Genomic DNA, 25218 nt, shown 5'->3' with positions numbered 1-25218 from the left:
TTAAATATTTGATATATTTGATATATTTTTTTTTTAAATTATTTAAAAACTACTAAAGCACTTCTTGTTTTTTTAAAAAAAACTGTAGCTTTGTTTATTGTAGATAAGTTTAATGAAAATATATCAAATAGAATTCTCAAATATAAAATAAAATGTAACATTTTATATCATAGTATAAACATCATAAAAATAAATCAGACAATTTTTTTTTTAAATAAAAGTTTTAATTTGGAATCAAATGCATTCGCTTTGGATCAGTGCCATCTGTAGAGGTAACTGATTAAGAAAACGTTACCTGGTTTGAACCGATAAAATGTTCAACAAAACACAAATACATAAATAAATAAGAGTTAAACTCTTCCTTTTTACTTTTTTTTACTTTTTTGAAAGCTAAATTAAATTTGTTAGTAAATTTCACAAGGAGGTACAAGCAAATAGAACTGATTTTAGAAATCATTAGAATTAAAATAATAATTAAATAATAAAACAGCTTCCTGTTTAGTCCACATCCACCTCAGGTTTAAATCCAAGTCCAGATACAAATCTGGATATGAATTGGTGCGTTAAACAGATCACACGGTCACGGGGTCACAGATTATAAAAAAAATAAAAAAACATTGGGTTCAAATCATTGGGACTTTAATCTGCTAGTTAATAAAAACTGTAAATACAAATAATATTGATATTCCTGAGCCAATTTTTGTTGCTTGCTAGCAGTATTAGCTTTGTAGCTGTAGAATACAAGTTATGCAAAAATGTTGCTTAATACTCGTAAAAAAAAGGTTAGGAAATATGAATAAGAACAAACAGAGGTGATATTAACAATACAGACTGTTACTATTAAGGCAAGTGACGAGGGTTATTAATCGGTTATCGATTGATCTATTTAATGACAAAAGGTCAAGACTAGGGTTTAAGGTGATCTCGGTTGTCTTTAGTTTTCTTCATTTTGTTCCTTTCTTTATTAATCTGCTAATGAAGATGCCACAGTAAAAAGGTGGAAACATGAACTCGGTGAGATACAGAAAGAACGACTTGGGTGTTTTTGTGCGCAGCACCGAGCCGCAGTAAGGCTTCATTTTTAATCAGACGCTGCGTCAATCACTTTTCCAGAGGATGTGTTTGGCTGCAGCCTGAGGGATCCCGTGTGACCCAAATACAGAACTGTCACCGTGCCGTGATATAATCCACACAAAACCCTGCAGATTCAATTCATTCCACTAAAATATTCGTCATATTTAATAAAGAGGATTTTTTTCCTTTATTTGTTTATATTAGTTTTGATTTCATTAAGAAATGTTTATCAGTTAAATTTGATTTTTATGTTTAATATTCACATAAAATCTTTACTATATCTGTACTATACATGTATATATACACACACAGTGTATATTTTTTCTGTATTTGTAAGACTTATTATAAATCTTACACTGGTTCAATGAATTTTACTTCCTGTAGCTGTTTTATTCACGCTGCGTCTAATTCTGCGCTTAGATTGGATTAAACATCTGCAAGAAGAAACAGGAAGTGACACATTGTGCCTTAGATGAGTTCTTGCACTTAGTAAAGTGCACTAAGTAATCCTCACCACATCGAGTGAGACTGCATCCAGATTGCTGAGCTTAGCATTAGCTGACCTACAAAGTTCACACATACACACCCACACACACACACACAGATATTCAGCACAGGACTCTCACTGTTCTTGCAATCTATGAGCCCTGACGTATGACATCGACCTCAAGAACAGAGAGAGAGAGAGAGAGAGAGAGAGACAGAAAGAGAGAGAGAGAGAGAGAGAGAGAGAGAGAGAGAGAGCAGTGAAAAAACCCATAACTGCCCAGTAACAAGCTCTCTATCCTCATTGGCTGCTGAGACATGTGCGTTTGATCGCACTCTCAGACCAAACGACACAGACACAGTTTGATCCATGTACATACAAAGTGTTTGTGAAAGATGAAGCACAGTCAATCTCATGAGTGCCATTTAACTCTGAGACCTGTCCAAGAGCTCCACTTGCTCCTCACACCACAATAAAACTCACTTCTCATCAAAGAACATCAAGAACTCTGGAAGTCTCTTACAGAGATCCTTGGATTGGGACTGTGCCAGTCATGTGATGTTATACAGGTTTGCAGCATTCATGCGCAAAAAAAAACCCCTTAATTTAAACACTTTATCTGCAGCTTCAAGAAAACAATTCAAACATGACAAGTCACTGAAACCTCAGTAACATGGCAGTATATTTAGTACACTGCACACAGTATATTTAGTACCAATGCAGTATATTTTGTAACACTGCGGTGTATTTAGAACACCACACACAGTATATTTAGTACCACTGCAGTATATTTAGAACACCACACACAGTATATTTAGTACCACTGCAGTATATTTAGAACACCACACACAGTATATTTAGTACCACTGCAGTATATTTAGAACACCACACACAGTATATTTAGTACCACTGCAGTATATTTAGTACACCACACACAGTATATTTAGTAACACTGCACTATATTTAGAACACCACACACAGTATATTTAGTACCACTGCAGTATATTTAGTACACCACACACAGTATATTTAGTACACCACACACAGTATATTTAGTAACACTGCACTATATTTAGAACACCACACACAGTATATTTAGTACCACTGCAATATATTTAGTACACCACACACAGTATATTTAGAACACCACACACAGTATATTTAGTACCACTGCAGTATATTTAGAACACCACACACAGTATATTTCGTAACACTGCACTATATTTAGAACACCACACACAGTATATTTAGTACCACTGCAGTATATTTAGTACACCACACACAGTATATTTAGTACCACTGCAGTATATTTAGAACACCACACACAGTATATTTCGTAACACTGCACTATATTTAGAACACCACACACAGTATATTTAGTACCACTGCAGTATATTTAGTATGACTGCAGTATATTTAGTACACTACACACAGAATATTTAGTACCACTGCAGTATATTTAGTATGACTGCAGTATATTTAGTACACTACACACAGAATATTTAGTACACTACACACAGAATATTTAGTACACTACACACAGAATATTTAGTACACTACACACAGTATATTTAGTACCACTGCAGTATATTTAGTATGACTGCAGTATATTTAGTACACTACACACAGAATATTTAGTACACTACACACAGAATATTTAGTACACTACACACAGTATATTTAGTACCACTGCAGTATATTCAGTACCACTACAGTATCTTTAGTACACTACACACAGTATATTTTGTACCGCTGCAGTATCTTTAGTACACTACACACAGTATATTTAGTACCACTGCAGTACATTTAGTACACTACACACAGTATATTTAGTACCACTGCAGTACATTTAGTACACTACACACAGTATATTTAGTACACCACAGTATATTTAGTACGACTGCAGTATATTTAGTACACTACACACAGTATATTTAGTACCACTGCAGTACATTTAGTACACTACACACAGTATATGTAGTGCACCACACACAGTATATTTAGTACACTGCACACAGTATTTTTAGTACACTACACACAGTATATTTAGTAACACTGCAGTATTTTTAGTACACTACACACAGTATATTTAGTACCACTGCAGTATTTTTAGTACACTACACACAGTATATTTAGTACCACTGCAGTATTTTTAGTACACTACACACAGTATATTTAGTACCACTGCAGTATATTTAGTACACTACACACAGTATATTTAGTAACACTGCAGTATATTTAGTACACTACACACAGTATATTTAGTACCACTGCAGTATTTTTAGTACACTACACACAGTATATTTAGTACCACTGCAGTATTTTTAGTACACTACACACAGTATATTTAGTACCACTGCAGTATTTTTAGTACACTACACACAGTATATTTAGTACCACTGCAGTATTTTTAGTACACTACACACAGTATATTTAGTACACTACACACAGTATATTTAGTACCACTGCAATATATTTAGTACACTACACACAGTATATTTAGTACCACTGCAGTATATTTAGTACACTACACACAGTATATTTAGTACACTACACACAGTATATTTAGTACCACTGCAGTATATTTAGTACACTACACACAGTATATTTAGTACCACTGCAGTATATTTAGTACCACTGCAGTATTTTTAGTACACTACACACAGTATATTTAGTACCACTGCAGTATATTTAGTACACTACACACAGTATATTTACTACCACTGCAGATTATTTAGTACACTACACACAGTATATTTAGTACCAATGCAGTATATTTAGTACACTACACACAGTATATTTAGTACACTACACACATTTTTAGTATCCATCCATCCATCCATCCATCCATCCATTGTCTGTACCCGCTTATTCCTAATTAGGGTCACGGGGGTCTGCTGGAGCCTATCCCAGCACACATAATATATTTAGTATCACTGCAGTATATTTAGTACACCACACACAGTACATTTAGTACACTGCACACAGTATATTTAGTACCACTGTAATATATTTAGTACACCACAACAGTATATTTAGTATACCACACACAGTATATTTAGTACCACTGCAGTATATTTAGTACACTGCACACATTATTTTTAGTACCACTGCAGTATATTTAGTACACTACACACAGTATATTTAGTACCACTGCAGTACATTTAGTACACCTTACAGTATATTTAGTACCACTGCAGTATATTTAGTACACCACACACAGTATATTTAGTACCACTGCAGTATATTTAGTACACTACACACAGTATATTTAGTACACCACACACAGTATATTTAGTACCACTGCAGCATATTTAGTACACTACACACAGTATATTTAGTACACTACACACAGCATATTTAGTACACCAGACACAGGATATTTAGTACCACTACAGTATAATTAATACACCACACACAGTATATTTAGTACCACTGCAGTATATTTAGTACACCACACACAGTATATTTAGTACCACTGCAGTATATGTAGTGCACCACACACAGTATATTTAGTACACCTCACACAGTATATGTAGTGCACCACACACAGTATATATAGTACACCGCACACAGTATATTTAGTAGTGTAACGAAGCATACTGAACCAAAACACCAGAGGGAGCCATCACCCGAATACTGAACTGACTTCCGGTGTACTCGGGTATTTAAACAGCACGCTGCCCTTTGTTCATCGTGATCTCTGCATTGCATACTGAGTGTTTCTCCACTGATTGCCTTGATTATTCCATATATGATCCTTGCCTGTTCCTGGTTAACCTAGAGTTTCGGTTTGTGTTTCGGTTTTGGTTCTATAGTGTTTGTTTGCAGGTTTTGACCCTTTTTGCCTGCCACATTGACTTTCGATTCTTGCCTGCCATTTTGGATAATAAAGATCTGCATATGGATTCAGCTACACCTGTTTCGAGTGCATCCTTACAAGTAGACTGCACACAGTATATTTAGTACACCGCACACAATATATTTAGTACACCGCACACAGTATATTTAGTACTCCACACACAGTATATTTGGTGCACCACACACAGTATATATAGTACACCACACACAGCATATTTAGTACACCAGACACAGAATATTTAGTACCACTACAGTATATTTAGTACACCACACACAGTAGATTTAGTACACCACACACAGGATATTTAGTACCACTGCAGTATATTTAGTACACTGCATACAATATATTTAGTACCACTGCAGTATATTTAGTACACCACAACACTATATTTAGTACACCGCACACATTATGTTTAGTATCACTGCAGTATATTTAGTACCACTGCAGTATATAAAGTACACTGCACACAGTATATTTAGTACACCGCACGCAATATATTTAGTACACCGCACACAGTATATTTAGTACACCACACACGCTACATTTAGTACTCCACACACAGTATATTTGGTGCACCACACACAGTATATATAGTACACCAGACACAGAATATTTAGTACCACTACAGTATATTTAGTACACCACACACAGTAGATTTAGTACACCACACACAGGATATTTAGTACCACTGCAGTATATTTAGTACACTGCATACAATATATTTAGTACCACTGCAGTATATTTAGTACACCACAACACTATATTTAGTACACCGCACACATTCTGTTTAGTATCACTGCAGTATATTTAGTACATTGCACACAGTATATTTAGTACCACTGCAGTATATAAAGTACACCACACACATTACATTTAGTACACCACACACCGTATATTTGGTGCACCACACACAGTATATATAGTACACAGCACACAGCATATTTAGTTCACCAGACACAGGATATTTAGTACCACTGCAGTATATTTATTACACCACACACAGTATATTTAGTACACCAGACACAGGATATTTAGTACACTAGATACAGTAGATTTAGTACACCAGACACAGTATATTTAGTACACCACACACAGTATATTTAGTACACCAGACACAGGATATTTAGTACCACTGCAGTATATTTATTACACCACACACAGTATATTTAGTACACCAGACACAGGATATTTAGTACACTAGATACAGTAGATTTAGTACACCAGACACAGTATATTTAGTACACCACACACAGTATATTTAGTACACCAGACACAGGATATTTAGTACCACTGCAGTATATTTAGTACACCAGACATGTTATATATAGTACACTACACACAGTAAATTTAGTACCACTGCAGTATAATTAGTACACCACACACAGTATATTTAGTATCATTGCAGTATATATAGTACACTACACACAGTATATTTAGTATCACTGTAGTATATGTAGTGCACCACACACAGTATATTTAGTACACCGCACACAGTATATTTCGAACACCACACACAGTATATTTAGTTCCACTGCAGTATATATAGTAGACTGCACACAGTATATTTAGTACAGCGCACAGTATATTTAGTAGACCGCACACAGTATATTTAGTACACCCCACACAGTAGATTTAGTACACCACAAACAGTATATTTAGTACACCACACACACTGCATTTAGTACACTACACATACAGTATATTTGGTGCACCGCACACAGCATATTTAGTACACCAGACACAGGATATTTAGTACCACTGCAGTATATTTAGTACACTACAAACAGTATATTTAGTACCACTGCAGCATATGTAGTGCATCACACATAGTATATTTAGTACACCGTACACAATATATTTAGTAGACCACACACACTACATTTAGTGCACCACACACAGTATATTTGGTGCACCGCACACAGTATATTCAGTAACACTGCAGTATATACAGTATGATTGCAGTATATTTAGTACAACTGCAGAATATTTAGTACGACCACAGTATATTTCAGGGTCTTGGCAATCTTCTTATAGCCTAGGCCATCTTTATGTAGAGCAACAATTCTTTTTTTCAGATCCTCAGAGAGTTCTTTGCCATGAGGTGCCATGTTGAACTTCCAATGACCAGTATGAGAGAGTGTGAGAGCGATAACACCAAATTTAACACACCTGCTCCCCATTCACACCTGAGACCTTGTAACACTAACAAGTCAAATGAAACCGGGGAGGGTAAATGGCTAATTGGGCCCAATTTGGACATTTCCTCTTAGGGGTGTACTCACTTTTGTTGCCAACGGTTTAGACATTAATGGCTGTGTGTTGAGTTATTTTGAGGGGACAGCAAATTTACACTGTTATACAGGCTGTACACTCACTACTTTACATTGTAGCACAGTATCATTTCTTCAGTGTTGTCACATGAAAAGATATAATAAAATATTTACAAAAATGTGAGGGGTGTACTCACTTTTGTGAGATATACACTATATTGCCAAAAGTATTCGCTCACCTGCCTTGACTCGCATATGAACTTAAGTGACATCCCATTCCAAATCCATAGGGTTCAATATGACGTCGGTGCACCCTTTGCAGCTATAACAGCTTCAACTCTTCTGGGAAGGCTGTCTACAAGGTTTAGGAGTGTGTTTATGGGAATTTTTGACCATTCTTCCAGAAGCACATTTGTGAGGTCACACACTGATGTTGGACGAGAAGGCCTGGCTCTCAGTCTCCACTCTAATTCATCCCAAAGGTGTTCTATCGGGTTGAGGTCAGGACTCTGTGCAGGCCAGTCAAGTTCCTCCACACCAGACTCTGTCATCCATGTCTTTATGGACCTTGCTTTGTGCACTGGTGCACAGTCATGTTGGAAGAGGAAGGGGCCAGCTCCAAACTGTTCCCACAAAGTTGGGAGCATGGAATTGTCCAAAATGTCTTGGTATGCTGAAGCATTCAGAGTTCCTTTCACTGGAACTAAGGGGCCAAGCCCAGCTCCTGAAAAACAACCCCACACCATAATCCCCCCTCCACCAAACTTTACACTTGGCACAATGCAGTCAGACAAGTACCGTTCTCCTGGCAACCGCCAAACCCAGACTCGTCCATCAGATTGCCAGATGGAGAAGCGCGATTCGTCACTCCAGAGAACGCGTCTCCACTGCTCTAGAGTCCAGTGGCGGCGTGCTTTACACCACTGCATCCGACGCTTTGCATTGCACTTGGTGATGTATGGCTTGGATGCAGCTGCTCGGCCATGGAAACCCATTCCATGAAGCTCTCTGCGCACTGTTCTTGAGCTAATCTGAAGGCCACATGAAGTTTGGAGGTCTGTAGCGACTGACTCTGCAGAAAGTTGGCGACCTCTTCACACTATGTGCCTCAGCATCCACTGACCCCGCTCGGTCAGTTTACGTGGCCTACCGCTTCGTGGCTGAGTTGCTGTCGTTCCCAAACACTTCCACGTTCTTATAATACAGCTGACAGTTGACTGTGGAATATTTAGGAGCGAGGAAATTTCATGTTACAATTCAAATTTTCAATGTTACAATCATGTATGTTATTAGTTACCTGTTTTTTTTACAGTTTCTCAGAATTGTTCCTCATTTCATCATGTCCTGTTTTTATGTTGTTTTTTGTTCTTATTGTTTCTGCACTGTGTTGTCTTTGCTCTGTTTGCACCTAGTTGCACACTTTGCACTTTATGGGGCTAGGACAAACTTATGTCCTAGCTCTGTGTTGGTTTTTTTGTGTTTGAACTATATGTTGTATGTTTATGTAGCACCAGGGTCCTGGTGAAACATTGTTTCATTTCACTATGTTCTGCGTCAGCTATACTGTATGTGGTTGAAATGACAATAAAAGCTTCTTGAATCTCCTTGAATTTTGAATCTTGTAGTCTGTGATCCCCTGGGTGGCAGTACTGATGTCCCAGGTATCTTGGGAATGAATGTGCTCAGTTGCTGTTATCGGGAGCTTTTTGGGCTGCATGGGCCCACTTTATTTGAGCTACCTCCTTTGACACAAGATTCAAAAATTTCTTGGGCATTCCAAGACGGTCAGCAGGTCAGGCATGTTTTGGACTGCAGAGGTAATGTGAAGGTACGGGGTTGCAATGTGTGTCGTGTTCCAGGCAGCACATTAAAATTTGTTACTGCCACTTGGTCATCTTTGTTCATGCGCAAGACTGTCTTGTTTGAGCCCTTGGAGACTGGTTTGCCTGTGGGCCTGTGCGAGTAAATGGGGGTACTGTTTTGGTGCCAGTAGTCAACGTTGGCACCACTGATGTAGTCCTCTATCCCACTACGGTTATAGGTAAGTTGCAGGAAGTGTATTTGGTGGATCTCCCTGTTGTTTTGACTGAAGTTCCAGCAGTGAACACTAGAATCTCTTTTTGTGATACCTCTGCTAGGTCAGTGGTGGAGCAAATTAAGGTGATTTAGGGGGGCTATCGGATGGAGATCAGGAGCAGGTTAGGGTTCTCCTCAGAGAGTTCCAATGCGTGTTCTCAGCCCATGAAGGGGACCTGGGTTGTACTAGCCTCCTTTCCCATGTAATCCCCTTACTTTATGATGTTCTGGTTCGACAATGCTATAGATGGCTTCCTCCATCAGAATATGAGCTGGTGACGACTCATCTTAGTCAGTTACTTGATGCACAAATTATTCGGGAGAGTTGTAGTCCATATGCCTTCCCAGTGGTGCTAATCAGGAAGGACGGTAGCCTTCGCTTAAGTGAGACTATTGGCCGCTTAATGCCAAAACACATAAGGATTTCTGTTGCCTCGTTCTGAGGAAACATTAGATTCAGACTGAAGATGGTGCTAGCTCGTCTACAATTTGCAGGCCTCAAAGTAAAATTGGGGAAGTGTGTATTTTTTCGAGAGGAGGTACAGTATTTGGGCCATGTAATTTCATCCCAGGGCATAGCAATGGACCCAAATAAAGTTGAGGCCGTGGCTCAGTGGCCCCGTCCTAGGACTGTGTCAGAGTTCTGAACCTTTTTGGGTTTTGTTATCTATTATCTGCGCTTTGTGGAAGGGTTTGCAAAGTTGGCAGCTCCACTTCACAAAGTTGTAGCTGAACTAATCAGGGGCAAGTCTGTTAAATGTAGATAGGAATTAACAATAAGATGGTCAGAGCAATGCAAGGTCACGTTTCAGACTCTAAAACAGAAGCTTACCACTGCACCTGTTCTAGCACATGCCGACTTCTCACAACCATTCATCTTGGAGGTTGATGCCTGCCATACAGGGCTGGGAGCAGTGCTTGCACAGGAGGCTTTCGGCGAGGCTAGACCCATTTCTTATGCTAGCCATAGTCTTCGGCCACCCGAGTGCAATACTGCCACCTATAGCTCCATGCATCTTGAGTTTTTGGCTCTGAAGTGGACCATGGCCGAAATATTTCGTGAGTACTTTTTAGGAAACAAGTGTATTGTACTCACAGATAACAATCCATTGAGTCATTTAGCCACAGTTGAGCTGGGGGCTACTGAGCAGAGGTGGGCATCTGAATTGGCTTCTTTCGATTTTGTGGTTCAGTATTGGCCAGGTAAAACTAACCAAAATGCAGACGTACTGTCACAGCTATATTCTGGTGAGGAGAGCAGTTCCTTGGGAGTGGTAGTTCCTGAGTTGTTGAAGTGAGCAGTGGCTGTAGAATCAGCTCAGGCATCCACAGTAAGGGTTATGCAGTCTTGGTCTAGTCGTTCTGTGCCTGAACTTATTGTATTACAGGAGAGCGATCCAGACATAGGGGAAGCCCTAAAGTTCTGGCAGCATGGACAATGTCCTTGCCCACAAGAATGGCAATCTCTATCTAAGTCGGTGGCTACGCTTCTCAGGCAGTGGGATGGTATTAACCCAATTACCTCAGAACCATGGACACCAAGGTACGTAACGTACCCTTGAGTCGGTCTGCCAGCGACCAGGGCCGTAACTTTGAGTCCAATTTGATGCAGTAGGTGTGTAGCCTAAGTCTGGTAGCACTCCCTACCACCCGGCTGGTTAGTCAATGTGAGAGGTTCAATCAGACCCTGCACAATTTGCTTCAAACTTGGAAGAAAGAGAGACTGGGCATCTTGCAACACCACACCAGGCTACCGGCAAGTCTCCTTTCTTTTTAATGTTTGGGCAGGAACCAAGGTTGCCCATAGATTTCCTGCTGGGTTGAGTACAAGAGCCCATGGCAGGTACAGGCAGGTATGGCTGAGCATCAGGCATGGATACAGGTTGCTATAGAGGGTACTCGAGAACGCCTGCAGGTGACAGCAAGCCGCCATAAGGCTGGACATGATCAGCAGGTGAGGAAATTACCATTAAGAGAGGGTCAATTGGTCTACCTATGAGACTATGTTGTTCAAGGTCGCCACAAGATCAATGATCTGTGGAGTTCCACTGTATATCAGGTGGTTAAAGCTCCTCAGAATGGTGGGTCCGTGTATACAGTGGCCCCTGTAAGTGACCTGGGTAAGGTTCATCATTTACATTGCACGGCCTTGAAGCCTCGAGCCCAGGGGGAGGCAGTATCGGGGAGTACCCCGGAAAAGCAGATGAGATTGTCAGAATCACTAGGGACTGAGGTAGAATTAGAAGACAGGGATCTGGCTTATGTGGTGTCTGAGGCTCCATTAGTTGCTTAGGAAGGTATCATTGGGGGTAGGTCACCCTCGGAGTCAGTAGCTAACACTGCCTCTTTGGTGGAGCAGGCATCCCCAAGGGAAGGTAGCAGTAGTGATCCAGGTCCATTACCTGCAGTCAGACCCACTCCTGCAGGTCCCTTTAATTCATTTTGTGTGGTCTCACGTCGAACCAGCTGAATAGGGGCAGGTCAGCATTCTAATGTGCATCACTTATTACGATCTGTAGGGAGTGGAGCCCCAAGAGCTCCTGGCTCCCCAGTGCTAGTGTCCAATGCTGTGGTGGCTCTGTTTAGGCCTTGGGATTAGAGTATAAGTGGTGAACTTGTTCTTTGTTCTTTGCAGTACTGTCGCTTTAAGAGTGATCAGGGTAGGTCTAGACTGGACTCTTGTTCCAAGTGTATAAAACTGGCACTAGTGACATCATTGGGAAGCACCCCTACCTAGCATTGCCTCATTTCCGGAGTGCCATGTCAATGCCTGTGAGGTAAGAGTTGTTTGCTACATTCATATGGCGGATTGTTTGTTATGTAGTGTTTACTTTAGGAGGCTGGTTTATTTTTTGTGTGGACTGAGGAGCCAGACGGGATACTTGTAATGGGCATCGCTAAAGGGCATACTCATGTGGGTTAAACTTAATTAAAATTAATCTTTAACAAATGTTTGTTTTAAATAACATAAATAGCAATCTTCTAATTTGCTGGTGTGTTTTGTAGCTACCCAACTAATGGTTGGCTAAGCGACGTTGCAGCAGGCTTTGGGCTTTTGAATTCATATGACAGTCTGAGAGAGTTATTTCCGCATCCGCTGGTGATAACTATTAGGACACTGGATCGTTTGAAAGAGATTTACCTTATCGTCGTAACTGATCATCTGGACATCGCAATATTGGGTGGTGTGGTTGTCCAACCGGACCGAGCCATAAGCACGGCAGTATTTAGCAGATTTGCTGCTGGATCTGCGCCTTAGGTGCGATGTAATCCTTATCTTCCGTTCTATCTCACAATATTGTGGAACTGGACTGACCAATATTGTTGTTTGCTGTTTTATAATCCTCCAGGTTAAACGAGTGAAGTTATAACATTAAATTGTAGCTGGAAGTGGTGCGTGTAGGTGTGTTCAGTTCACACACAGGACGTAACCATTTCGTTTGTCGTTTGAATTTCTGTCTTGTCTTTTTCTCTTTCATTTTTTTGTTTTTGATCTTTTGCTTTTGTATTTTCCTTAAACAGTGCTGATTTGTTTTATTTTTCTGATAAGCGCATTCATATAAGTTATTTAGTTATTCCGGGTTTCTTATTTTTTTATTATTATTAATCAGTTTGCTACTGGTTTCTGTTTTCTTTATTTTTTATTTTATTTTGTTCATGGTACATGTCATGCTGATGATTGTAAACATTTTTTTGATAGTTCATTTACATTGCAGCATATTCTGATAACATTGAAGGATAATTTTAGAACCACAGCTTTAGTAAAACCAGAGGATAATTTAGTAACGTTACAGGATATTTCAGAAACAATGACATTTTAGTGACACTGGAGGATATTTTAGGCAGCACTGTGTGATATTTTAGTACCACCTCTTTTTACACCAAAGTAACACCAAAAGAACGTTGTAGCAATTATCCGTTAAACACAACCCCCTCGGATATATTCAAGAGACTGGGGGGAAAAAAACACTGGTGTTTGCCAACAAAACATTATTTCCCCGCTAATTTGATGAGAAGACCTCAAAGAACAAACGAATATGGATAAAACCCCACTTCCTGGTGGCAGTGTAATTGCAGAGGCCCTTGTTCTGAACACACATTCATCCAAATGAGCCCCTAATTGCCACATCTGTTAACCCGCTAAAGAGGTCGCACATCTGCTAATTGGCACAAACAGGTAGCAGATGTACGCTCCACTGCTGGGCATATGCCAATTAAAAGACGAGATCCCAATGAGCACTGATTAGACACGTTGTGCGGGAGGGAGGGAATGAATGAGAATATTTTAGCACATCGGAATTGAGACATGTGCTTGCTAAACATATTTATGCATCCGTTTAATTCCGATACAGCCGATGTTCTCAGGAGAGCATCCGAATACAGGATTTGGGATAAGAAAAAGCACAGTTATTTAAGTTTGGAGAATTCTTCTGAGGAAAGAAAAACAAGAACACATCCATATATACAACAATCTTTTTAATCCATTTACAAGAAGCAGTAATGTGTGATATGTACAGAGACAGAGAGGGAATGCAGAGGGAATTCTGTAATATCATTAACGTTTATTGGCTATTTTTAGGTTCTACGTAAAGCACAAAAAGCTGTCTTTATAAAGCAATAAAAGCAGTGCAGGAAGTGAAATGAGGCCTTTTTCTCTGCCACACACACCATTCGTGTTTGTGTTTAAAAAAAGGCTGTGCAAATAAAGCTTCAGTAAATTTGAACAGTCCTGAAAATCAAGTTGGCTTCTTGGAGCACAATACACAGAGTTGTACATATGACTGAACACATCTGGAAAATATTTTATTTAAAAAAGAAAAAAAATTCAATAAAGACATTTTTGACAAAAAAATAGTTGTAATAAATAGTTGAAGTGTTTAAAACTGCAAACGACAGATATCTGACACAAGTTTAATTCAAAATCTTTTAAAATCCTATTACAAAAATAGACATAAATCAATATAAATGATTAGGAAATACTGCTAATAAAACAGAATAAAAATATCTTCAAACTGTCCTTCATGAAGTTGCTCTGAAACTCTGAAATGAAGGTCCACGAGGTCCATCCAATTCACCCAGACGCTGAATTAATATTTCTGGAAGACATGAAATAAATCTAAATAAGATAAACAATTCAGCATTCTGGTGGATCACCTGCAACGAAGATGACTCTAACCATTAAATGAGTTCTGTCTGTGTTTGTAATTTTAAATAATATTCTTCCTTATTTAAAAAAAAACAAAGATGAAGCAGCACTGATGTAGTTGCTCTGTCTTAGCCAAACACCCTTTGTGGCTGATCACAGGACCACTCATTTCACATGTCGTGTCATTTTTTGGTGAAGTCTGGCAAAACCCACCATCAACACACACAGTAAACTTGATGAAAATTTACAAAGGTTAAAGTTCAGGATAATAGGGGCAGAGTTATAGCTCTGAGAGTTTATACAGCACTTTGTACTGCTACTGTTACATGCAACACTACTGAAGTGTAAAAGCACGTGTAAAATCCTGAATTTTGAAGAAATCCCAAGAAATATTTCGTTACTCGGATCTTCATTTCTGTTCATTTGAGTTCAAAAGTTTAATATTTACACACAGACATGTATATGTATACAGAACCGGGTCATTCAAGTTAATTTTCTGCAAGTCCCAATCTAATTATCCAAATCATTTTAATGTAGTGTAGCTGCACCACAGATTTTTTTTTTTTTAACAGACTTTTTTTTTTCTTCGATTTGTTTTCAGCATCCAGGTGACTGATTTAAAACACAAGCACTTTCTATTAATCACAAAAAAACAGAAGAAGGAAAACACAGTGCTAAAAATAAATAGTTTGAATTATTTTAAATTGGCATGACATCAGACTGTCAGACAGTGGTGCTGGACTTGAAACAGCTCCTCATTCTATAAAAACTGGGTTCTGATTCTGGCATAACCGAAACACCTCTGTTTTACTCAAATTCTGCCTCTCACACCATCTGAACATCTGAACAAGTAACAGTTAAATTTGATGTCTGGTTTTTGTTGATTCGATTCATGATTCGGTTCATTCTCTTCATATCTGTAGCGTGATCGTGCTGTACCTTCATTTGCATATAAATCCAGTTGACGAAGATCGTCATGTTTCCATAAACACCCGGCCGGTTTTGGAGAGCGCAACCCTGACCCCAGCTAGTGTCTCCCACCAGCCACCACAGAAAATTCTCTGAAGTGACCAGAGGACCCCCGCTGTCCCCCTAAAAAAATCATTAAAAATTACTCACATTTGCAAGACTATTTAAGACATTTTTTGAAATCTGTGTTGAATGCTGACCTGACACGAGTCCACGCCCCCCGCCAGTTTGCCTGCACAGATCATGGTGTCGGTGATTATTCCGTTATAAACCGACCGGCTGTTACACACAGCCGGGCTGATCAGAGAGATTTGAGCCTCACGTAACTCATTGGAGGCAGAACCTTGACAGGAACATTTAGAGAAGGTTTGCAACATTTCACTTGTCTGGGGTAGAAAAAACACCTCCTTATGGCTGTTATGTCAAGCATCAAAAGCATCTTCTGTAGATCTACACTACCGCCCAAAAGTTTGGGATTACTCAAAAATTGTATTGTTTTCCAAAGAAACACACACAAAATTAGTCTGAATAGAAAATATAGCAAAAAAACAGGACATGCTGACATGTCAGAGTTAGAAATAATGATTCTGATGGAAATGATGAATGTTTCCTTCAAATTTTGCCTTCATCAAAAAAAAACCCTTTCACAGCAATTACAGCCTGGGCATTCTAGCTGTCAATTTTTCAAGATAATCTGATGAGATTTCACCCCATGGTTCCTGGAGCATCTCCCACAAGATGGATTGGCTGAAGGAGTCTTCCTCCATAGCTGAAATTAAGCTGAAATATGCAAGTGATCCCAAACTTTTGAGTGGTAGTGTATGTTTGTGTATGTTCATACCTTGAACCTGAGTCGCACCCCATCCAGTAACATAATACTGTCTTGATGTCGAGAAGTCGAGCCCGGTGTTTGGCAAGCACACGGGTCTGATGCTATCTAAATTAGAAAAAAAAAGAGGGGAATTTTTAGTTCTGCATAAACCTGCTGTCTTTTTCTGATTTTCCGTATTATGTATGTTACTGCTGTCTGTGAAACTACTTCCTGTTTTCACTTCAGCTCAAAACAATGCGCTAAAAACAACAGTTCCCTCAATAACAAAAAACAAGTGGCAGTTTGTATTGTTGTATTGTATTACTTTTTTTTGTCCTTTTAAGTATTAAAGCATTTTTATTCTATTTCAATTTTTTTTAAAATAATAAAACATATAATAACTCACTGGAAATTTGTAGCGGTGTCCACAGTTTCATCAGCGCAACATCGTAGTTATTATTGCTGGGGTCATAGTCAGGGTAAGGAATGACCAGCCTGACCGAGCTGCCGGAGGAGAGCGCCATCTGCCTGAGGGTCAGATACCCAGCATAGACCTCCCACTGATTCGGAGACGAATATCTGCAGGATGATGAAAAAACATCAGAGTGAAATCGGAAAACACAAACACACACAAAAAGAGGAAGGAAACGTTCACATGGGCTTACGTCTTGACGCAGTGAGCAGCAGTGACGATCCACGACGGTGTTATGATAGATCCTCCACACAGGTGATTCCCATTATACTGCAGACTCACCTGCCATGGCCAGCGCCCCAGGCTGCTCACCACTGTCCCTCCGACGATACGTGTTCCAGGAGCATCAGATACTCCACAATCTACAGCAGAACAGCATGAGGAGGATTTCATAACCACAATTAAAATATGACAAAACATTTTAATGAAATCTGACTGGTCCTAGTTAAATAATGTACTAGGTTTTGGTCAGCATTTCTTAGAAACATTTCTGGTTCACTACTTTGTGCTGATGAATCAAATTGTCCTACACAAACTTTTCATGTTCCACTAATTCCTGGTGTGGTTTAAAGGTCACCTTCACCACAGAGGAGAAAGATTTAACAAATCATTTACCGATACACTTCAGGGTCACCGCCATATTCGTTGGGCAACTTGCGCTAGAAGGAGAAGCGATAAATAAAACAGAAATAAATATATTGTTCAATTCCTAACTTTTATTTATATACAATTGCTTTCATCAATAATTTTCTGTTGCTGTTCCACATTTTCTTAGAGATAGGGAGAGAGAGAGAGAGAGACAGACAGACAGACAGATAGAGAGAGAGAGAGAGCGAGATGAACAGCTGCTTAAAGGACCCGAACTTGACTCAAAGGTCCACTGTCTGTGTCTCAGTTTTATCCAGTGAATATTCCTGATTGAATGTAACCATTTTTTCCTGATTCTCTGCTTAAATAAGTCTAAACTGCAGCATGAATCTGAGTTTCCTAATGTGCGAGACATTTGCTGGTGTTCTGAAACTCAGTAGATGTGCTTACTCACTCACATTAGACAGAAGATAGAAATCTGAAAATGAAGTCAGATGCAAATATTTGGAGCCCTGCATTACACACCTAAGGAACCAGGCGCGGCCAAATTCAAATGACTTTAACAGCAAAAAAAAAAGAAATTCAAGTCTAGGAGTAATTCTAGTTTAAAATGCAACACATACTTGTTTGAGAGAGAACTGTGTACAGATCCAGAGCCAAGTGTGTTCGAGTAATCGGCTTTGAGGGCCATGTAGCCATCTGCTGTGCTGGAGCCTGGGTCTATTGTCCCATAGCTAACATAGTCAGATCTGAAAGAAGAAGAATAAGAAAACCATTACACCACGCCGCTCCTGGAGATTATTCATGGCCGAAACTTGTTCAGACAAGTCAGGTTTTACAGGAAGTGAAACATGCTCTCACCCGGAATATCCGATCTGCTGGCACGCTTGCTTCCCGATGTTGTTGTTCCACCTGTCTGAACACACCACCTTCCATTTTTGGTCTTCGTTTGAAAAACTCTGCAGCGTGAAATTCGGACCGTAGAAGCGAACTAGGAAAAAAACCACCACAGATTTGATCATTTATGCAAATATACAGAACTATTATTCAGTGCTGGATATGAAAATGAGTCTTACAGCACTGAGCCTCATCCTCGCCGCCAGGACAATCCGTCCTTCCATCACACCACTGAGACAAACTTACACACGCACTGCTCTGGCCACACCTCCGTCCCAGCTCACACACTCCTGACACTGTTTAAATCACACACAGACACACCACAAATCAGACTGGCCCGGAACATGATGGATCAACTTTGTCCTTACTGACGTGATGTCACAACTCGTCACTTACCAAAGTACCAGATCAACACGGCTGCGATCGCCACAACAATGATAGTGAAGATGATCGCTGCTGTTATGCACAGACACCGAATTTTGCTGATTCCTGTAAGAAACAGCACAATGAAATATTAGCCTGTGACCCACTTTTGGTTCACGCTGAAAGAAAAACAACGCTAAAGCTTTATACAGAATATCTGAGCTAATGGATTTGAAACCAATGACATTAAGAGTTTGGGGATTCTAACAACATGAACCAAAACAACTTCATGTTGTAAACAGTGGTCTTCTTGTATTGGTAGAAACTTCTAGAAAATTTTTTATATGGAAACAGAGGAAATTCCTTGATTTGTTTTCTTATATTTTCTTTTATACTTCTTTATAGATTTTTTTTTTTTTACAAGAAAAAAGATTTTATGGCTCTTTTCGCAAAAATGTTCGTACAAATGTACTGAATCTCGGCAAATTCAACGAAACATTCTCTTTGTTGTTTTTAAATAAATATAAGAGCATTTTTTCGAAGCTTTATACAGCCTTCTTCTGCCTGATCATGTTGTTTCAATGCAACGGAAAAAGATCTTGAAATGAATAAAATATATCCAGTCACAGGTTTAAACAAAATGAAAAATATTGTATAACTTAAGATATTAAGATATGTAGCTTCTCTTGTGAAGAAACTGAAGACTGGGAATAAAGCAGAAGTAAAACTCAGGGGTTGGACTCAGGTACCTTTGCGTGTGACTGTGGTATGAGGATGTCCAGATGTGACAGTGTAGTGCGTGTTGATGGGAGGTGTGGGTGCAGGTCCTGTGTTACTGTACAGAGGTACAGGGGGATAATATGCCTGTGGATTTCTAGGCACTTGCACTGGAGGTCTCTCTTCTCCATAATAAAATCCGTAGTTTATATGAGAGGAGTTATTTTGCATCTGGAAGAGGAGACAACCAATTACTGTAAAATTACAGCAACATACTGTTTTTCAAAAATACAGTAACAAATTCTAAAAAAAATTTGCTTTTCTGGAGTGAAAATCAAGATTGATCACGAACAGCAGGCTGCCGTTAAATTTAATGGAAATATACAGTATTTTATTTTTGCAGTTTAGACCAGTGATGCACACATCACAATAGCCTTTAACAAATAGCATTAACAATAACATTTAACATGAAGGTAAATAACTTTTTTTTTTTTTTTTTTTTTTTTTTAAGCAATATCACACAAGAGGGAAAGCTGTTATCAAGACCCCAAGATTTGGTTGTAGGTAATCAGGCAGTATATGTGTTTTGAGCAGAGGTAGACAGGTGTGGTGTTAAATGTTTGATTTCTTATGATTAGGGAAAGAATGATACCTGACAGGACATGCCGCTATTTGAAAATAATCCACATCAGGGCGATGTGACATTCCTGAAGCCTGTCATTCCGCTACTATTTTGACAGCAATTACCGTGTTTCATTGAATGTCACGTTCTTAACTCGGCAAGTAACACAAGTTCACTCCAGTTCTCACTTATGCTATAGCAGCCACTTGCTTTGATTATACGCTTTAATTAAATAATCTGTTATAGAAAATTACAGATATTATTATTGTTTAAATCATGGTTTATGTAATTGTAATTGTTTTCCGTGTGGAAAAGGCGTAACTACATTTTGTGACATCTTCGTGACAGGAGCTTTTACGCTTTGTGGTTTCTCTGAAACATGACGAACTGTGTTTACTGAAAGAGAGAGAGAGAGAGAGAGAGAGGCTGGTGTGGGAAAGATTGTTTACAGCCGCTATAAAGTGAAAACAGGAACTAACTCGTTTTGTGGGCATTGCACAAAAATAAACGTAACTATTAATGGATAAAAAAATGTGTTTGATCTTCATAACATAAAACATGTCATTATTTGCTAAGTGGAATTAAACACAGTAGTTGCTGTAAATATCAGAGTAGTAACAGAATCATTGATTATTTTTCTATAACAGCATGTCCCTAAGTGTTTTATCCCTCACTTTAATTCCATATGTAGGATGAACAGATTTTGTTTTATTCAACAAACTAAAACTAAAAAAGACACTAATTCCTCCTCATTTAATGGTAAAAAATCTATGAAGCACTGATAGTCAATGAATTCTTAGCTTAGAACCATCTCCAAAAGTATTGGAAGGTCAAATCTTTTAGCTTGTGCTACACACATGAATGCATTTGGGCTTTAGATCAAAAGATAAATACGAGATGACAGATTAGAATTTCTGCTTTGATTTCCTGATATTTATTCCCATGTGTGAATATTGTGTGAACCCACCTATTTTTCACGTGAGCTAAAGCATTAGTGGCTGACAGGGGTTTCTTGTTGCCTGGGTTTTAACAATTAATATCTCTTTGGTTGGAGCTGTGGGTTTGTGAAGACTTGCATTTGTTGTTAAAAAAGTGAAAGAATTAATGAAGAAGAGCAAATGATTGGGAACTGAAAAAAGCACAGCCAGTACAACAACTTCCTAAAAAAAGCAAGACGCCTGACCACCAGATGTGGAACAGGTCGGCCGAGTATCCGGCAGGTTGGGCAATGAATTTAAATGCTAATGCTTACATGTCCTTTATAGAAACAACCAGCTGAGCCATAGCTATAATAATTAAAGCATTATAATAGAGCCTGTTTCAATAAAAACATCACAGAAACCACTTTTATAGGTATTGTTGAATCATTTAGCATTGTTATAAATAAGTTATGAATATTCATAAGCCATGTGGAAATGTCAGTGTTGGCGCTCTTACCTAGGAGACTTTTTTTTATTGACTTGTCTGTTTTTTTAACCGTTAGTTGTACAAAATGTACGTAACATAGTGACGGAAACTTCATACCACACCGTCATTCCTGGCAAAACAACGAACAGCCGAAACCACAGCATGAGTCATGTTACAGGTATATGGTGTTGATACAAACACTGTAATCAGGTATAATAGGATTATTATTAGTAATAAAACACTATTCATTGCTGACCTCAATTATTCAATTACAAACAGCTCCGTAACTACCGGGAAAGGAAATAAGCTTACCGGAATATTATTATGGAATAATTATCTTTACCGATATGTTAAATTGGGCAGGGTTCTTTCTATTAAATGATGATGATCTTATGCATGCTTGGACACCTGACCATCACACCTATATGTGGCTCTTCCTCATACAGGAGCTTGAAGTCACAAGCAGATACATGTGTGTAGAATGATTTTGTATCAGACCTTTCAGTTGAAGTAAGGGACTCAGTCCTGTTCCTGATCCAGTGTGATGACATATAAATAAATGGTAAAAATATATATATCTTGACTGTAATCCCATTAAACACCTTTGGGACTTTGGGTGCACCAGCTCTTCTCGCCTAACATCTGAACCCGACCTTGCTCACACTCTTGTGGCTGAATTCCCACAAGCACTAGTGAAATCTACGGGAAGCTTTGGGAAGCCTTTGCAGAGGAGCAAAGGCTATTATATCAGGGTGATCAGCTCCATGTTAAAGCGCAGGTTCTTGCAAGGTGACGTTCAACAAGCACATGTGGTGTTCGCATACTATTCAAAATAATTTAATACAATTTACGATTTGGATTTGCATTTAAACAGAAGGTCTTGGCCAAGAGACTTCTCATTTCTCAGAAGATTTAAATCAGGCTTTACTCCAATTTATAACACAAATAAAACTTCAACATATAGTTGAATGCTTTAGGATTATTAGGACCGTCATCTGTTTCTGAAGCAGCACTGACGAACACAGCTATTCCAGATGACATTTCTAAAAATTCCCAATTGGTGTGATGAAGAGCAGTGTGCTGGATTGGTTAAGAATGTTACTGTATCATCCTGGCCTAGACCTCGCTTATCCTAGTTCAGTCAGAAGAGCTGTATTGATAAATCCCCCAAAATAACATTAAAAAACAAAAACATTAAAACTAAAACCTTCCTTTAATTTAATATATTTTATTTCCATATGAGCTCAGTTTCTGTTATTTGTTATGTAGAATCCAAGAGCTTAAATAAAATAAATAAAGAAACAAACCAACAATATCTTGAACTTTTTAGGATGTTTGGTTGTGAAATAAAACTATTCCCAGTGAGGTATTCCTGTAAGAATTCCCTTGCTGTCTTTAATGTAGCTTCATCAACCTATTAAACTGGTTCGCACCTACACCCTGAGCTGCCAGGTTCAGAAACCAGTAAACTAGTAAAAAAGTGTGCAGTTTACAGTGTAACAGCCCTGAAATTTCTATTCTGCTTCGGTATATAAAAATAAATTAGCAATAATAAAAGCTGTTTTAAGAGAACTTACCTCTGAGCCTTGTTACTGGTCTCCTGCTCCCTCGTGTCTGTGTCCCTCCTGTTTGACTAGTGCTTGTCTCCTCCTATCTCACACCGTGTGTCCACCTTTCCTGTATTACTGGTAATGAAAGGCCAGGCGGCCACACCCCTTCCCTGTGCAAGCTCTGGACTATTGGGCTATTGCTTCAGTTATCACCTCTGAGTAAACAGCCCAATTTCCTGACTCATGCAAGTCAGAAACTCAGTAGTGACTGAAGTCATACACGACTGACAGCAAAACAAATGACAATGTGGTTGTGTTTGCATTTCTGTGGAGTTCCTGATATGCGTGTGCGTGTGTGTTTTGAATGTGTATTTGTCATTTAAATAAAATAAAAGACTGCAGTAAGGTAAAGGGAAAATAGAGGTATTTAGAAAATAAAAGAGAGAGAGATTATAGGGTTTTGGCCTTTAGTGAGTTGTTTTTCTGGATATAAATATTCATGAGCAGGGTTGCCAGATTTATAATTAGTTTTATTTAATTTTAATTGAAATGATTATTTCACCTCATTATTTATTTATTTATTTATTTATTGTTTTATCTTTTAATAATCTGTACAAAGGAGTAACATTTATACAATAAAGGACAATGCTCACATTTACTGTCGTTGTCATTAAATTATGAACATGGTATTCCCTTGTTCACGGTTGTGGTTAAACGGTTTCGAGTTGCGCTCCTGCATTGCTCTGCACTTTATCGAGTGTTTCTCGATGCTTCGAGTGAGATGGGTGCAGATGAAAAGAACACCACGCATTAATCATTCATCAGATTTTACCCAGAGCTAGGAGTTTATTAGTTACTAGCACTTTGGATATGCAGAGTTTATTCGCTGTAGCAACAGAAGCTTGTTGTTGGTTTGTAACTTAATGCAGTTTAGCACAAGGTTTTAAGTGACCGAGAGCGAGCATAAATGCAAAATCTTTATTTGTTTACTTTAGGCAGTCTGTGTTTTGCAGCTAATACTCAAAGTCTTAGCTACAGCTACTTCATGTCTTTACCTCTTTACCGTTGAACTCTTTCTGTTCACTCAGAAGGTTTTGACTGGGTTTAAATAGAACTATGTTATATAAGATCTCATTCTAATACATCATGCCGGCACTTAACACAACACTTCTCCAGTGCCAGAGCTTATAGGTAAAAGTTTTCCTTTTCTAGCTTCTCTGTGAAATGTTCATATTTTTTCTCAGAGTTGTGGGTCATTGAGGGAAGTGTTAGTGTCAGTGTTAGGGAACATATCAAATGTCCTCATGCACTCGTGTTGGAACAAATCACCTGAAATGGAAAAACGCAGAAAAAAAAGCTTGGCTTTGGTAAAGAAGGAGAATAATCCTGCTTCATCCTGTGGGCGCACACACACACACACGCTAAAAGACACCTGAAGCAGGTTCGAGAAACTAAATCTGATTGCAAGTCAAGTGCAAAAGTTTGTTTTATATTTATATTATACAAAAATATTATATTCATATACTCTATATTTTATATTTATTTTTGTTTCCTTTGTTTGTGCAGGAAATAAAATTTAATTTTATTTATAGAATTTTTTTTCTACATTATAGAATCCTACATTTTATGACACACAGTGTGGTAGCATTTCGCTGCATGTTGTACTGTACAGTAAATTAGACCAAAATAAAATCTTAAATAAAAATGTATCATTTCAAATGTTTACTTATTTCTGTCTGAATGCAATATAAATATTTATTTTATAATTGAGGGAATTATAACCCTGCTTTGTAGCTTCCTTGAATTATTTTTTAATTGATTTCCATTTTAATATCATTTAGTTTTCGGTCATTTAATAATCTCAATAAAGAAAGGAAAGAGAGGAAATCTGCGTGATTATAGCTTGT

General features: G+C 38.4%; 1 protein-coding gene across 2 annotated transcripts; it reads right to left on the bottom strand.

Annotated features, from left to right (window-relative positions):
• Positions 1-14230: 14230 nt before the first annotated feature.
• Positions 14231-23489, bottom strand: tmprss2 (transmembrane serine protease 2). 2 transcript variants are annotated; one of them, XM_058412769.1, is made up of 14 exons: positions 23339-23371; positions 21792-21891; positions 19765-19963; positions 19049-19141; positions 18832-18948; positions 18617-18746; positions 18379-18504; positions 17783-17826; positions 17361-17529; positions 17102-17274; positions 16726-16821; positions 16085-16227; positions 15855-16007; positions 14231-14865 (listed from the first exon to the last, which is right to left on the bottom strand). In XM_058412769.1, the coding sequence occupies exons 3-14, from the start codon at positions 19961-19963 to the stop codon at positions 14857-14859; spliced, it is 1452 nt and encodes a 483-aa protein (XP_058268752.1). In that variant the 5' UTR covers positions 21792-21891; positions 23339-23371; the 3' UTR covers positions 14231-14856. The 2 variants fall into 2 exon arrangements, with proteins under 2 accessions (XP_058268752.1, XP_058268751.1); XM_058412768.1 differs by lacking the exon at positions 21792-21891 and having other exon boundaries at positions 23339-23489.
• Between the last annotated feature and the right edge of the window lie 1729 nt (positions 23490-25218).

Source organism: Hemibagrus wyckioides, linkage group LG16 (assembly GCF_019097595.1).
Source record: "Hemibagrus wyckioides isolate EC202008001 linkage group LG16, SWU_Hwy_1.0, whole genome shotgun sequence".
Classification (NCBI taxonomy): domain Eukaryota; kingdom Metazoa; phylum Chordata; class Actinopteri; order Siluriformes; family Bagridae; genus Hemibagrus; species Hemibagrus wyckioides.
The sequence above is the reverse complement of the archived record's forward strand: the minus strand, read 5'-3'. Positions and strand labels throughout refer to the sequence as shown.

What these genes read in the sequence shown, in the direction of transcription:
- tmprss2 (XM_058412768.1), bottom strand. Translation starts at nt 19,963, where the DNA reads ATGCAAAATAACTCCTCTCATATAAACTACGGATTTTATTATGGAGAA. An exon ending in CGAGGATGAGGCTCAGTGCT is followed by an intron (nt 18,747 to 18,831) that starts GTAAGACTCATT and finishes TTTTTTTCCTAG; the next exon opens with TTCGCTTCTACGGTCCGAAT. An exon ending in CACAGTTCTCTCTCAAACAA is followed by an intron (nt 17,827 to 18,378) that starts GTATGTGTTGCA and finishes TTCTCCTTCTAG; the next exon opens with CGCAAGTTGCCCAACGAATA.